The sequence below is a fragment of the Diadema antillarum genome, unplaced genomic scaffold (assembly GCF_040938485.1).
Source record: "Diadema antillarum isolate AM-2024a unplaced genomic scaffold, OU_Dant_1.0 seq00000893_RagTag, whole genome shotgun sequence".
NCBI lineage: Eukaryota > Metazoa > Echinodermata > Echinoidea > Diadematoida > Diadematidae > Diadema > Diadema antillarum.
In genome coordinates, this window is record NW_027271756.1 from 761,532 (window position 1) to 778,761 (window position 17,230).

Here is a 17,230-nt window from a genome sequence, read left to right on the forward strand (position 1 = left end):
GAAATAACAAACTGAAACAGAAAAAAGGGTGATGACAACACTATACTCATGATAACAATGATCGCATCGCGTGTACAAATATATAAAGATGACAAATGACAGAAATAATGGAAATGAAAATAATTACAATCACGATTACATGCACATGTATTCCTGTCTTGTACAGTAGTAGTACAAAATCTCAGGACAATGCCAATCTTTGACAGATGAAATAAACACAAATATTGAGACAAGCAATTACGCAGGAAAAAAGATAACTAAAAAAAGGATTAAACATTAATATATCGAAAATGATAATGATAATAACACTGATCATCACCATCACAATGATGATATTTATAACTACGATGATGATTATGATGATAATGACAACAATAGTAATAATGATAATGATAATAATAATAATAATAATAATAATAACAATGATATTAATAATACTAACAATAATGATGATAATAACAATGATAATAATAATATCAATAATAATAATAACAATGATAATAATAATTATTATTATCATTATTATTATCATACGATAAGCTCCATAAAAATTATCCCAATTATAGCCATCTATTTGACTACGGCAGGCTTTACAAAAGCTTATAGCACTACGTCCAGAAAGCACAGTCATTATGGGGTCGAGATTATGATGGCCTAGGAATTGATAACACAGATAAACAAATAGAAATCATGCTGATGGTATGACGTGGTTGATATTTTTTAGAACCTCTTAATGATAGGTTCTTAAAGTGGAGTCGTTTATAAAGGGGGATAGAATAACTTGCGTCATATTAAACTGTCTTTCGTTTCATCGATAGTCTTGTAGTCTATCACGCACATCACTACGCTTAGTCGCTGACAAGGCTGCCTGAGCGTGTTTTGAGATCCCCATAGATGGCTGTCATCTTTCACATAATCAGTTTGGCAGTGATAATGGTGATGGTGATTTGAAACAATGAGCAATGCAGCCACTAAATAGGGAAAGAAGGTGAGTTAGTATGATAAAAAAAGTCGGGAAGGTAAGTGACAATCAATGTGTTACCCCTCCCCCCCCCCCCCACGCACACAAATATCGATGTCAATTTCTATTCGGACACAAATAATCATAAGTTCGTCATGAGTTATCATGTACATGTACGAGGCCAAAAGCAAGGAAATATTTGTGTGTGGTGGGTGGGGGTATTACACAATTTTATAATTCCATAATCATTTGCGACATCGCTATGCTATTTCGTGAAGTGCAGGGTGCTTGTCCAATATCAAAAGAGTTTACTCTAAACATATTGTTATTGTTTGTTGTTATTATTGTCGTTGTTTTCGGGGGAGCGGTAGGGGCTATTTTATTTATTTCTTTTTAGGGGGTGGGGAGACTGCCCTTTTCGCCCTCTCCCCCACTGATTATGATCGTATCACATTGAACATTAAAAATCACGATAACTTTGCTACTTGCGCTATTTTTGTTGTCATATTTCCACAATCTTGTCCTTTTTTAATTAAGTAGGCCTACTACCACCATCACCACCACCACTATACGTCCACTACTACTACTACTACTGCTGCTGCTATTATTACTACTACTACTCCTACTGCCACTACTACTGCTACTACTACTACTACTACCACTACCACCACTACTACTACTACTACCACTACTGCTACTACTACCACTACTGCTACTACTACTACTACTACCACTACCACCACCACTACTACTACTACTACTACTGCTGCTGCTGCTATTACTACTACTACTATAACTACTCTTACTACTACCACTACTACTGCTACTACTACTACTACCACCTACTACTACTACTACTACTGCTACTACTACTACTACCACTACTGCTACTACTACCACTACTGCTACTACTACTACGATTTATACTCTTACTACTACTACTACTACTACTACTACTACTACTACTACTATTGCTACTACTACTACTACTACTACTACCACTACTACTACTACTACTACTATTGCTACTACTACTACTACTACTACTACTACCACTACTACTACTACTACTACTACAGCTACTACTACTACTACTACTACCACTTCTACTACCACCACTACCACTAATACTATACTACTTCTACCTCCACTTCTATTTCAACTACCACAACTGTATATTGTTCCAATGTTACTTTTGCGTCCGAAGCTTCTTTTACTGCTGCTGACGAAGAGCAATGCTGGAAAAGCATTCTTTTCTTTATGACGTGATTCCAGTTCCTTAGGGAGATTGGTTTTGATAGGAAACACAACGTAAGTTTGAATGTAATTCGACTAGGGAAACGAGACGTCAGTTAGTCGTTGTAAGTTGACTGTGCCTCGTGAGAATCAGTTCCTATTTTCTTGTCCTTTACATTAGTTCTTAATTCCCTTAAGATCACAAACCCAGTAGTGTGATTTTGCTTCAAAATATCCTAAAATGGTCATCAGATGGTTGCCTTTCAGGTCAGTTCAGTTCAATCCAGTTATACTTTATTTCTATCCAGCAAAAGGTAATACATAATACGAGGTATACAGATTTGACAATTCGTATTGTTTAACCATTTTAAAGAAGTACGTGCCATAAAGAATAATATGTACGAATGCCTCGTGGCTCGTGAAATCTTATTACTCGAGATAAACCACTATTCGATACACGTATCTGAGAAGATGTTCATGAATTTGGCTAATTGTAAAGAGCTATTGTAAGCATTCACAATTATAGGCCGTGTTATTTAGACTGGATGAAACGTGGACGAAATGTGACACAGCAATTTTTGCAAATATCCAGGTCGCATAAACGGAAACCAAAGTGTGACTGTAAATCTAACCTATAAGCTACTGAGACATGTAAATGCACACAGTGGGGCGCAGTGTGAACCCAAGAAATTAACAGTGCAGAAAATATTGAACACCAAAGGGTAGTTACACGAGAATATTATTTTTACAATTGGACCTTCACTTAGTACACGATTATTATCATTTTAAACTCGTAGACATCAATGGTGGGGCAAATTTATCTGCCCGTGGTATTGGAGGACGCCCTCACTTGCCGGGGTTGGAAGCATAGAGTTCATTGCATCAATCCGAAAATCACACGACAAAGTTATGTTTAGAACACTTTCATTGCCAGTGCGGGCAAATCAAGGTATTGAACCAATAGGGCACTGAATGAGTAATGATGAATAATATAGTGTTGCACTTCAAGAAATTACAAAAAGATGAATTATAGGCCTACTTCACTTATTTAGCGAAAAATCCACTAGTAATAGGAGCTTAAAATGACCCTTGATTACTTTCAATCTTTGTTGTCTTCATGGAAAAGAAGTTGGCACTTAGGGAGGGTTGAGACTGAAGGGACTTAAAATCATTTATGAGGTATTTGTAATGCATAGATGAAATAAAACGTATCATACCGTCATTCGTTAATTACAACATTGCCATTCGATTCGATTTGTTTAATCACTACATGTTTTCCAACCAAAAATTTCCTAATAATTACAACAACAACAACAACAACAACACGCTGTCATCGCAAACCCCTAGAATTCGTATTCGAAGCAAGTAGAAAATAAGCATAAACTTTACTAAGATTTAAAAGGCATTATTTGAATGACTTTTCACTCGTCAAAAATACACATGGAATCAATAATCTCACGTTTGTTCTTGCCCCCTCCCCCTTGTTGCACAGACAACAAATGATAGAGAAATGTATTTAAAGCAGCAATATACGCAGGGGCAGAGCAAATGAAAACGAAGGCAGAGATAAAGAAGTGGAAATAAGTAGGAAAGTGGTGAGGGGAAAGAGTGCACAATAAATAGCGCATGATTTGGCGAAAGACACAACGTGTTGTGCCTGAATTCTTGATTCTGTTCTAATGTACACTAAAAGCTTGGAATAGTCTGTAGGATTAGGGAGAAGGGGGGGGGGGGGACTAATTATGTGACTGGAAAGTCGAAAAAGGATTGGGAAAACTAAATCATTAGAATAATATTATTGTTATGATTATTGAGATAGCATGCTTAGTTCCAATCAAATATCATTATCTACAATGTGCAGTAAGCCTCCTGCTCCAGACGACAGTGCGCAACGACAGAGACCTTGCAAAGATGTAACGCAAGATGGCGCTCATCACGATTTGCAACATTCGTAGATCACGTCTGAAATTCGCAAAAACGTGATTAGTCTCAACTTATTGTAATGTTCCGGTTTCCATGAAAGAAAAAAAAAAGAAGAAAAACAAAGAAAAGAAGAAAGAAAAAAGAAATATCCCTGAAATGAAGTTTTCAGATTAGACATTTTATTTGTTAAATTCGTCATTCTTCATCATTCTTCTGCAAAATGTAACGGCAACAAGCTGTTAATAAATTAATTTCTGGCCGTGGAATTTTGAAAGCACTACTTATTTATTGCAAAGAAACAATCTTTTTCTTCTCTTGGTTAAATTGCAATATCTTTTTTTAATGTAGTTATATCATTAGCTTAGATAATAAAGGAACAGATAATCAGATCTCAGAATCTCAGAAGTGGTAAACTGAATTATCGATAGTAACTTCAAAAGTGTTGATCGCTTTCTTAAAAGTCTTAAAAAGCAGGTCCTAGAAATTTAGCTAAAATGGCTCGTGCAATCGCAGATGCGAGAAAATCTTTACAAGAAAATAATTTCAGGCATTACTGCAAATTATGCACTTATAGAACATTATTGTGGAAATTCCCAAAAATTTGTATTGTCATTTCTATTTGATAGCTTTGTACTTTTTGCATGAATGGAAAGAAAACTAAATTAATTGAAATGACATAGAGTTAACTGTATCTAATTAAAGTGAACACTTGTTGTCATTCTTGCATGATGTTGTTGTTACTTACTGCTGTGTTTGTTTGTATATTTGTTTTTCGTCCTGGACATTTTTGTATAACTTTATTCACCGGCTTGGTCAGTTCAATTCCTTTTGATTCAATGGTCAGACCGACCTTTAAAAAAAAGAAAAGAAAACTACCACTGCATTGGAAATTATTGATTTGATCACGAACAAAGTATGTTTACTGTTTCAATTCCCTCTACAATGTATACTATACCTCCTTCTTCCTTTTCCTTGGTATATAAACTTATTCTAGTATTGTAACAATACAATTTTTGTTGTTGAAGCATTGAACTGTCAACAGTGAAACCAACTTGTTTTCATAATTATGTAAGTGTTATTGATTACGTCACATGCATGTATTCACACATGTTTTCCATGCATTTTTGCGTCTGTTTATTAATATTGATTTTGTGTCGTACGCCTACTATTTATGACTATGCAGATTATTGTGAAGTATTGGTTTAAAGTCAGTGGATATCAAATTTTACCCCTGTCGAGTTTCATTTTCTGACATGAGAAAAAAAACAAAAACCCAGAACACAATATCTTCCTATAGAAACTTACTAGTTGATACCACTGGATACCACTGGAAAAATCCCTTTGTCTTGAATAAGTTGTTTGCTTTTTGTCACTGTTGTCGATGATGTTGTTGACTTTTTTTTAATATTGATTGAATTACTCCGTAGTTATGATTAAACACTGTGATCAATGGAAATGGAAATGGTGTGAAATACTACATGACTTATGTCTACTGCAAGTGGTTGTGATCTATCATGTTGGTGTGACAACTTTATGTGTAAGCCTGTATTATGTATGAAAGTTGGCTGAAATGCATAATTTTGTTGCATGTTGTTGAACCAAGGAAGTAAAGTATTTCGCAACATATTACTTTGGATTGAAATTACTATTAGAAACATTAGATTTTTTTTTTTATGGTAAATTAATTGGAAAATGTTCATATGATAGGCCCTTACATATTGATTATACCTTTTTAATTTTTTCTTTATCGTAACAGTCCGCTCTGAAAATTTGTTGCGGATATTCTTTTCATCAGTAATACTTATTGGTTTTAACAACTCATTGGCTTTAATATTGCTATCACTTCTCATTTCGCTATCGATACTTTATTCGTATCGTTCGGGAAATAAAATCCTTGTTATAATCATAATAATGGTTATGACTATAATTATTAGTAGTAGCAGTATCGTCATTATCATATTTGTCTCTATGTAATTTTTAATCATTGTCATCATTATAACATTATCATCGTTATCATTATTCATGCTCACGTTTATATCAGAAATCAACGCGACAACAAACGGTGAAACGTACCTGCGACTCACTTCAATATGCTGTGTTTCGGTGATAGAGGGCGCTACCTGCAACCATTGTTCCTGGGAATAATTACATTGCGCCTGCCCAGTCGCTGCATCCCGCAATAATTATTCTGAAATTCGATATTCCGAATCTAAATACACAGAGAAGCAGTTTCTGACTCTATTTCATATCCTTTTGTTTCATTCTATTCCACAGCTTTACCAGTTTTGCTCGAATTACTGTATGATACGAAATCAGTGGTATAGCTTTACGACGATGAGGACTTTGACATGATAGTGGTGTGAACTTACATGTATATAAGTTGTTGATTTTCGTTTTTGTTTTGGTGGGGAGGGGATATTTTTAGCAACTAACACGTCTTCTCTAGCACATACGACTTTAGTTGACCGCTGATATGATGGCTGAGAGCCACGGGTCACACACAGAAACAAGCTAGCAGGACAAAAAGATCAACAGACCAACAAACAAACAAACAAACAAAAATTCCCATCGAAAATTTACATCTATACGACGTCTATCATCGTAGCACGTTGCAGTTATTTGTCTTCTTGATAACTTTAATTAACTTACATTTGGATTTTTGGGGGTGGATAAAACCAATTTTATAAAAAAGAATAGTAAGTTCATCAATGGAAAAAAAAAGATAAAAGTAAAAATCAATAGTGTTTGCTGGGCTATCACTATCATCACTGCGTCTCGATAATGACGCAGGAAGGCGTCGATGGTATATACTGGCCGCGGTGGCGTCTTGTGGAAGTCCATTCCATTGTTAATGTAGTCCATTTATTGTGGCAAAAAAAATTAATGACTTATAAATGTTGATACTGGGTCTGACATTACAAGGAAGGGCCAAATCCCAGTCATGACCCCCCTTGGGTTAAGGAGAGGGATTTGGGGTGCATCTTGACACCTATACACAAGAGATTATGTTCGGTGGTGGTATTTTGTACAGCATAATTATCTTCCGATGATGACCACCGCAATTTTTTCAGTCGTGAAGAACACGCTTGATGTGTTGGGATAGCTTGTCATGACAATGAGAGTTGTACGTCCAGCATGTTGATGTAGACATGACCTGGATAATGTGTGTATGGGTCCCAATCAGTTAGTAGCATACTCCTAAATCGGCAGGACGTAGGTCTTAAAAGGAGATCTTAATTTTATTTCAATCGACTGCGCTTAATCAGCCTTGGGTATTATTGGCCTTAGTGGGGTAATATGGCGGTACATGATAATAATGTCATGTTCCGCTGGCGGCCTATGTCTTGCCCTCTCTCAGTCTGCTTCAAAAGTGGTTGTTCATGATGCTCTCTTCTTTGTTTCTTTCAAGAAATTTCCTGGAAATTCGAGAAGGTTAGGTGACCTTTTCCCATCGTCTCTCACCTCAGCCCATAGTCGTCGGTTGAGAATGAAGAGGGTGTTCAGTTGTCTAGAACACAGTGGCAACTTAATGCCATTCTCTTTCTCACCTGACGCCTTCTTCTTCCTCTGAAATAGGCCTACATTTATATAACTGTCCACACAGAAGCAAGCGGGCAGGTGTGTTAGTGCACACATGGGGGGGGGGGATAGCATAGGTCGGATCACTTCACCGGGTTACACTCTGGTGTCCTTCTCAGCAAGACTCATGTTGGGCTTCGACCCCAAGCCACATGTCATTAATTGCAGGGCTGGCGGAGCGTTTTCAAAAGTGTGTGTGTGTGTGGGGGGGGGGGGGGGACCCACTTCCGGGTTTCATGAGCTAACAAGCAAAAAAATAAAAAAGTCCTCAGCTCATCTCTCCCCTTCCACTTGACTTACCGCTCTCACACTTCAAGATCTCTATCTATTTCTTTTTAGAGCCACTTACGTACTTCCGGGTTGAAAAAAAAAGGGGGGCCAAAGTGATGACACCTTATGTATTCCTTTGTATGGTGCACAAAAAGTGGGGAGCCCCCCTGCCCCCCCCCCCCCGGGGGGGGGGGGGCTCCTTTTTTTCACGATACATAGGAATACATAGGGTCTAATCTAACCACTTGGTATAGCCCCCCACTTTTTTGTGTGTTTTGTTGATGTTGTTGTTTTTGCTTGTTAGGTGCTGAAACCCGGAAGTGGCACCAGAAGTGATAAAACTGCCCCCCTCCCCACTTTTAAAAACGTGGCGCCGGCCTTTGGCTGAACCATCTCACCCGGTCCCTCTAACTATACACAGCCCTGTCGCTGTATACAAGTGTGACCACCCTCAAACCCAACTTTCTACCTCTACCCATACATGTATCGTGGAGTCACTCTCTGCTCTTCGAGAACAAATGAACGCGCTGAACCAGAAAGTAGATGCTTTTGTGTCATGCAACAAAAATCCCGCCCAGAGCCTGTCTCACAATCACTCCAACTCAGCAAACAATACAGCCGGCAAGCAGCCCCTACCTGAGGAGGGAGCTGACCACCTGGATTCGCAACCCTCGCTTTCAACGGATGACAAACTTCAACGACAACTACACGACTACAGAGAAAAGCACCGCGCCCGTTATGCCACAATGAACACCAAATCCCAGGTGTCTGATCAACGCCCGGAAATCGTCGATGTGATGATAATTGGTGATTCTATGGTCAAAGCAATAAAGCCATCAAAACTGTCCAAAACACGCAGGATCCGGTGTAAAACCATCCCGGGAGCTAAGATCGAGAGCGCCTCAGATGTCGTTCTGTCTAACGCGTGCTCTCTAAGTCCCAAGGAGATGATTCTGCACTTAGGGACGAACAACATCGTGGACGACGGAGCCGACGAGATCATTGCCAAAATCTCGTCCCTCGCAGATGAAGTCATCGAAAATAGCCCCTCGACGAAAATCACTGTGTCAACCATCATTCATCGCAAAAACGAATCACGAGAGATGTCTCAGAAAATCAACGCCGTCAACAATGAGCTCAAAGTTTTAGCCAATCAGCGCAAATGGGATATCATTGCAAACGACAACATCAGCCCCGATCCGCATATCAACAGAGATGGCGTCCATCTGAATGCTGTTGGAACCCGCGTCTTTGCCACAAACATCATCGCGCACCTCCGGAATGAAACGCATCAGTGGAATATCACCAACACAAGGTCGCACCAACAACAGCAACAACAGCAATTCCAGCAGGATAAACAAGGAAATTGGCAACAGCACCTCTCCTACGCCAACGCCGCTAGAGACCAGGCTTCACATTTTCACATCACGGGCCGTCAGTGGACGCGACCAAGAGGACGGGTATTCCCCCGAGATTGGATAGACAGCTTACAAACCACTCACAGGCTGCTGAACCAGAGACCAATGTAGAAAACACCAATCGAATCTCTTCCACTGAACAAACAAAAGTAGAATCTGAGTTTTCATGTAAATATTACGAGCTTGAGGAAGGATCCTTCCCTCGTATCCCTGGTCGTGGTCTTAAAATAGGACATATCAATATTAATTCTCTTCCGGCAAAGATTGATGAACTAAGATTCAGTCTAAAAAATAATCCATTTGATATTATTGCCATAAGTGAGTCCAAATGTGATAATACAATTGCTGACTCCGAGATTGATATAAATGATTACAAGATCATCCGCAAAGATCGTAACAGACATGGCGGAGGTGTAGCCATATACACATGTATGTTAGCAATACTTTGGTTATTAAAAGTGTTAACAATGTTGAAGGTGATATTGAAGCAATCTGTATACAAACAGTAATAAAAGGTGGTAAGCCATTGGCTGTATGTGTTGTCTATAGACCGCCAAATTCATCTCCAGAGTTTTTCGATTCATTAAGTGATATGGTAGGCAATATTGTAACTCAAATGCACAATGATGTTATTATAGTTGGTGATTTCAACTGTGATATGACCCCATCCAGGAATGATAGTACCTCAAATAATCTGCAGTTGATAATGTCAGGATTTTTATTTTATCAATTGGTCGACATCCCAACTCGCATAACACATTCTTCCAAATCTATTATTGATTTGATATTTTGCACTGATCCAGATAATCACAGTATTTCAGGAGTTTTTACTACGTCATTTAGTGATCATTATTTAGTGTTCACGGTGTATGGGGATGAGAGCCCCAACTCAGTTGAAAATACCATTGTATGGAGAGATTACAAAAACTTAAACAGTGAAGAGTTTTATAAGGCTCTGTCTGAGGAAAACTTCAGCATTATTTACAGTATGTGTGAAACAAATGAAGCATGGAAACTTTGGTACACCCTACTAATGAAAACTGTCAATGAGCACATCCCATATAAAAGGAAACGGCTGAGAAATAATCCATGCCCTTGGATTACCGGAGAAATCATTGCCTTAATGAACCGTCGTGATCATTTTCATAAAAAGGCTAGGAAAACCTTTTCCCAATCTCACTGGATTGAATACAAATCACTGAAAAAAGCTGTGAAATGTGAACTAAAAAAAGCAAAATTTCATTATATGGAAGCTCTTATAAATAGTGATCAGTCAAACTCTAACGCAATATGGAAAGTGTTAAAGAGTATCACCAATAAACAAGGAAACAAAAATATAACTCTGACGGTAAATGGAAAAGATTTCTCCGAACCCAACGATGTTGCAGAATGTTTTAATAATCATTTTATTGATTCTGTTAACGATCTAGTACAAGAAATTAATGATGATGAAACCTCTCCGTCAGTTGTATCATCACATTACAACAATTATGCAGAGAAAGATATCACGTATGATTTACCCGTTGTTTCACAAGACTTTGTTGTAAAAATGATAAATGAATTTCCATGCAAGAAAGCTACAGGATATGATGATATATCGGTCAAACTCCTTAAACGATTAATCAATGCTCCTAATGTTATAGGTACACTGGTGCATATACTAAATTTATCACTCGCTGCAGGAGTGTATCCATCAGACTGGAAAATAGCAAGAGTTCAACCAATTCCAAAGTCAGCTGATAAACATTGTGTGGAAAATTATAGACCGATAGCAATTCTTTCCGTGCTCTCAAAAATTATTGAAAAAGCTGTTGCTTCGAACTTCCTTAAGTATTTGATAACAAATGATATATTATCACCAAATCAGTTTGGATTTCGTCCAAACCACTCCTGTGAGATTGCTTTACTTTGTATGGTTGACGAATGGTCCCGCCACGTAGACCAAGGGAATATGAACGGAATTGCTTTCATTGATTTGCGCCGTGCATTTGACACCGTAGATCACTCTATTTTGTTAGCTAAACTTAAAACATGCGGTTGTACTGCACACAGTGTGAAATGGTTTGCATCGTATCTAAGAAACCGCAAACAGTTTGTTTCAGTTGGTAAAGGAATATCCTCAACAAAGGAAGCTAACATAGGTGTCTCACAGGGCTCCATTCTAGCCCCCACTTTGTTCTCATTATTTATAAATGACCTTCCACATTATGTTACAAGTGCTTCAATTTACATGTATGCTGATGACACAACCGTGTCAGTACCAGGAAAATCTAAAGAAGAAGTAGAGAGTAAACTCACCCAGGCATTAAATGAAACCCAAGTATGGATAAGAAGAAACAGGCTAATTTTGAATTTAAAGAAAACGAAAGTAATGTTACTTGGGTCAAGACAAAGATTGAACTCTATCCCTGATCAATATCTATCAATTGATATGAATGGGCATGTATTGGAATGCCTGAATGAAGTAAAATGTCTTGGTGTAATAATTGATCATTATTTAGATTTTAAGAAACATATTGAGTTTGTAGCAGCAACAATGAAACAAAAATTAGGGCTTATCGGGAGAATTAAATACTGCCTTAATGATTCTCAATTGATGAAATTATACTGGGGTTACATAATACCCCACATATTATATTGCTGCAATGTATGGTCTGGCAGATCAGAATCTAACTATGATATTTTAAACAGGCTGCATAAGAGAGCAGCATACATGATAGCGAATTGTTCATGGGAAACCCGCTCTGAGGAGGTCTTCAGAAAACTGAGTTGGCCCCAGTTACATCAAATTTTTCATAGGTCCTCCTGCTGTTTGATGTACAAATGTGTATATAAACTATCTCCTGCTATACTGTATGAGAAATTCTCATTTGTCGACGATGTGTCGTCAAAAGTAACCCGTAGTACAGATAAACTCCTTTTAAGACTCCCGAAATGTCGTACAGCCTTTTATCAAAAATCTTTTGTTTATGCAGGCTCAGAAAATTGGAACAGACTCCCCGAACCTGCCCGCTTCACAAATAGCATAGCATCATTTAAATACCACCTTAAACACACATAAAAGGGGTGCTTAATCCCTGTCCCCGATCAATTGTTGAGCACCCATTCTTGGAGCATCTCATCATCTCTATTCTCCCATCTTTTCTATAACGTACATGCGCTTCGGCCACAATATTGAAAGGAAGCAAATATTTTATTCCTGTGAGGAGCAGATGTTGCATGATTGAATGAACTGATTGTAAAGTGTGTTGAGGGCAATTAAAAACCTTGTACTGATAATCAATGGGACCCCTGTTTATAACACACATTACCTCGCGGTAGAACAGCGGGATGAGTTGCAGCCGCCTAATAGGAAATACCGAATCATTTCCTTTCCTTTTTCTAGATGTTATTTTGTCTTATCGTGTTTCCAGGTGTTTGTACATGTGCGTTCACTTCATTTTTATATTTGACTGTATTACGTGTCCCGTGCTGATCTGCCACAATTATCTATTTTTAAACAAATTGTTTTCTTATTGTTGGTGTTGTTACCGTTGTGGATGTTGTTGTTCATGTTTCATGGATTTTTACGAAAACAGAGCCCTGAGGAAGACCGGCAGTTAGTCTATTTTAAATCTGTATGATTGTATGATATTATTTTATTTATATACTTGATGTGTGTGATTACTTTATACTGTTTTGAAATGTAATAGTTTATCCTGTTTATATATCTCATGCTGATCAGGCTACTCTGGATAAAGAATTGCAATAAATAAATAAATAAATAAATAAATGTATATCCCCTTCCCAGGGCCTAAGCGCCCATTTTCGGAGACGTATTTTTCCTAGGTGCTTGATTGCAGCATGGAGCTACGTAGCTCCATGATTGCAGTCACGGTATCCAAACTTGATACCCAGATAATCCCGGTAAAGTCAAAGATGTTACTCATTCAGTCCCTCCCCTCCCCTCCCTCTCCCCTCTCTCTCCCCTCCCCCTCCCCTCCCCCTCCCCTCCCCCTCCCCTCCCTCTCCCCTCCCCCTCCCCTCCCTCTTCCCACCCTCTCCCCTCCCCCTCCCCTCCCTCTCCCCGCCCCTTCTTGTTGACCCTATCTCGCTGGTGCCGCGTGGTGCACTTTGTGTACCATTACTTGCCATTACTACATGTACAGTAACTTGTAACGGTCCGGTGCGTGTCAGCTGATCCTGGCCTGGATGTAATGGGATCACTATTCTCTGTATTCAACCAGCGTTTGTCGCGATCACCAGCCATTCGGGGTCTACATTTGCTTTAAAGAAAGCCAACAGTCCCTCACTATTTTAGCGTAATCTAACGATTCCCAGGGAGGTGTAGTCTGGACTATGATGATGAGCTGATAATGCGATGCATCCAGGCTCCAGCTAGCCTCGTCTCGATTGATTTTGAGATAGCAGTATCGCAGCTCAATACCCAGGGACGTGGATCGAAGGATACGGGGAGCTTACGTTGATGTGGCCGAAAGTCTCCCCGCTCTCCGCCGGCTCAATACTCGTTCGCACTCTACTCTCATACAATCTTGTATTCGTCCCGTGTCGTTCTTCGCCAGCTCGACTAGGTTGCTGCTCCTTTAAAACAATGGCTACTGGAAATTCAGCGACGTCTAGCTCAGACAGGTAAAGAAATAAGACAATTCACTGCCCATGTTGTAATAATTTATAAAGCCGACGGAGGAGTATTTCCACTCGCCGGGTCGTGAACATGTCGCTTTAATAATGTAAACACCGTCGCTGTCACGGTTGGTGAGCAGACTGTTGTAAGAGTCACCAAACTGTATTACCTGAATGGTCCTGGTATGTTGCATGTCAATCGATTGTCACGCCGTGTATGTGATGTTATACTATTATAGGGACTGTACAGTACTGGTTGAGGCGGGGATTCATGTTTTGAACATTCCTACGTGAGATCATGAAAAACCTCTTATGAAATATGACAGAGCATGTAAATTAACAAGGATTCAATGTTTATTTGATGAAAATTGGTTTTCAAATGGCTGAGATATCCAAAAAAGTGATAATAATAAAAGACAACAGGCCACACCTTTTAATAGGATCTCTTTGTTTCACATTGTTTTTAGATATCTCAGCCATTTCAAAACCGATTTTCATCAAATAAAGTTTTGATACCCCTTAGAATTGCATGCTCTTTGACATCTCATTATAGAGTGGTTTTTTAATATTTCGCAAAACGTTAAAAGCTAAATCCTCCCCTCGACCAGAACTGCACACACCCTTAAAGCAGAAACTTAAAGTATGCTAAATATCACTGATCATTAGAATGAGTGAGATGGAAACCATAAGTGAATTAATTGTGGAAAAGACGTAGATTTTTAAGCTTTACGCAGTCAGTGGCAGATCCAGAGGGGGGCACACGGGGCGCACCCCCTCATTATCGTTTGTTAAAACAAAAGAAATAAAAAGATAAAATACTGGGGAAGGACACGTGCGCCCCCCCCCCCCCTTTAATTTTGTAAAGGTGCCTCCCCTACAGTATTACGGAATTCCTGGATCCACCCCTGTCATGCCTGTTACATGTTTTATAACCCAGACATGAAGTGCAAGTGTGCTTAATTGTCTGTAAATAATTATACCATAACATTTGTCAGTGGACTTTAACTTCACTTTTGCTCAACACATCATGTTGAGGTCTGATTTTGCCTCGAGCTTTACTTGAATGTTTTTCCACTTGAGAGTCATTGGGATGATTTAATTTCTTCACACACATAAAAAAACAAACAAACTCATTATGTAATGTCTTTGTATATATTAAAGCCAGTATATTAAACAAAATTGATTTCTTGACATTCTTTTTTTTTTTTAACCTGCCGGCATGAGTGATTTCGGAGATAAATGTATATCTCAATATTGTTATGTGTGACTCCAGCCATGGTTATGACTTTCATGTGATGGTTTCATTTTTTTTTTACTGTACTGTATGTTTGTTTGTTTGTTTAGTTTTTTTTTTTTTTGATAGTTAATTTAGTCTGCCCAGATCTTGTTATCTCTTTCACAGAAAACAGCTTGCTGAGTGAGATGACTCGATCTGCCTGTAATATTACCTTTTCTGTCAAAGCCATTTTTGCTGTTATTGTTGAATTGGTCACTTTATTTGTGTTTGTTGGCTGTAGTCAGGTTATTCTTAGAAATGTTGTGAGGTCCTACAGCTCCATGTAAGTATGGAACTGTGGTTTAAAGGGATGGTACAGTTTTGGTTTAGATGGGGCTGCAGGTTTCCAACTTTTTGTGAAATCGTGTAAACCTCCAATATGAAATATGGAAGAACATAGAGTAATTTCTAGATGAATTCAGTTTATGTGATGAAAATTGGTCTTGAAGTGGATGAGGGTATATATCCAAAAAGTGATCCTGATAAAATGCAACAGCTAGGCCACAACTTTTATCAGGATCTCTTTGTTTTACCTTGTTAAATTTGGATATATCTCAGTCATTTCAAAACTGATTTTCATCAAATAAGCTTTCAATTTCCCTTATATTTGTATGCTCATTAACATTATAGAGTGGTTTCTAAATATCTCACAAAACGTTAAAAAGTTGAATCCTCTCTTCAACTATACTATAGGCTACTATCCCTTTAAATGCAGGCTGACAGGTCATTTTCATTTATATTGCTGCCAGCCAATTAATTTCAACGAGGTCAACCAAGTACAGCTCCACATTTCACATACCTACAGTCGTACAGTGCATTCAAGGGTACAAGCATACTTTTTTGCCATGCCCCAACATACATGTTTACATACCGCACTTCCAGGTAATCATCCCTCTTGTTATGTACATAATATCTATAGTCTAGTCTGATCTGGTTCCGAAGGGCGGTGAGGTGGCTCAGTCGGTAGTGTGTCTGCCTTGCATTCAAATGGCTCGGGGGTTGAAGAGCCTGATTCAATACCCAGTGAGTCTTGCTGAGCAATGATATCTGCATTATCATGCCTTTCCCTCTAGTAAGGGGCAAAACACTCACAATGTCCACCGAATAGGACATGAAATGGAGGTCGTTTATCTTGTATGAGAGTCACACCTGACCATGCACATAAAAGATCCTGCTTTATTCATTCATCACAAAAGCAGGGTACTAACCTGATCGAAGTGTCCCCCCCCCCCCCCATCGCCGAAAAGAAAGAAAAAAAAAAATCACCAAGACCAGGCAACGAGTACTTGTAAGACTATAAGATAATTTACACCATTTATGGAGGACTGTACTCCAACCAGAAGACGAAGAAATCCATGTGACATAGTAAAGACAGGCCATGTTTTATGGATATATATGTTTTGTATCCCTACTAAAAGTGCATTCTGGAATACACTGGTAGTAATGGATATAAATGCCTTCATGTGATCAAGGAGTGAGCACATGAAACTTGGGTGGGGGGGGGGGGGGTTGGTAGACATCATACGCACATGGAAGAGGGTACTTTTTTTATCTGTGTTGATGTCTTTTCATGCACAGACCTCTGATGAGTTTAAATCTCTTGATATATCTCATGATATCATGCATCTTAAATATGTATTATTAATTGCTGTAAACCGGAGGCAAAGTATAAACTGCGGGAGACGCTGTTGTATGATTTATCTGAAATACTGTGATATTCCTTCCAACTAAAAACACCATTTGAGAGGTTTGAGAGCAGCTCCGAAGAAGAAATTCAATCTCAAGGGTGAAAAAATGTACACTGTGGTTCTGTTAGTACTTATTAAATGAACTTTGCACTTTGCTTTGAACCAATATGAATTTCATTTCAGCTGACTTCACTGTGTGTAATTAATACTACCAGCTCCATTGCACAGTTATTATTTTTTCTTTTTTTTGGCCATC

The 17,230-nt window shown here is 38.5% G+C and overlaps 1 protein-coding gene across 1 annotated transcript in view; it reads left to right on the top strand.

Annotated features, from left to right (window-relative positions):
* The first annotated feature begins 13,946 nt into the window (after window positions 1-13,946).
* Window positions 13,947-17,230, top strand: part of LOC139740980 (carotenoid-cleaving dioxygenase, mitochondrial-like) — a 32,751-nt gene continuing 29,467 nt past the window's right edge. Inside the window, exon 1 of the mRNA XM_071651564.1 lies at window positions 13,947-14,016. Within this exon, the coding sequence (XP_071507665.1) occupies window positions 13,979-14,016 (38 nt within the window). The 5' untranslated portion in view covers window positions 13,947-13,978. The remainder of the gene's footprint in view (window positions 14,017-17,230) is intronic.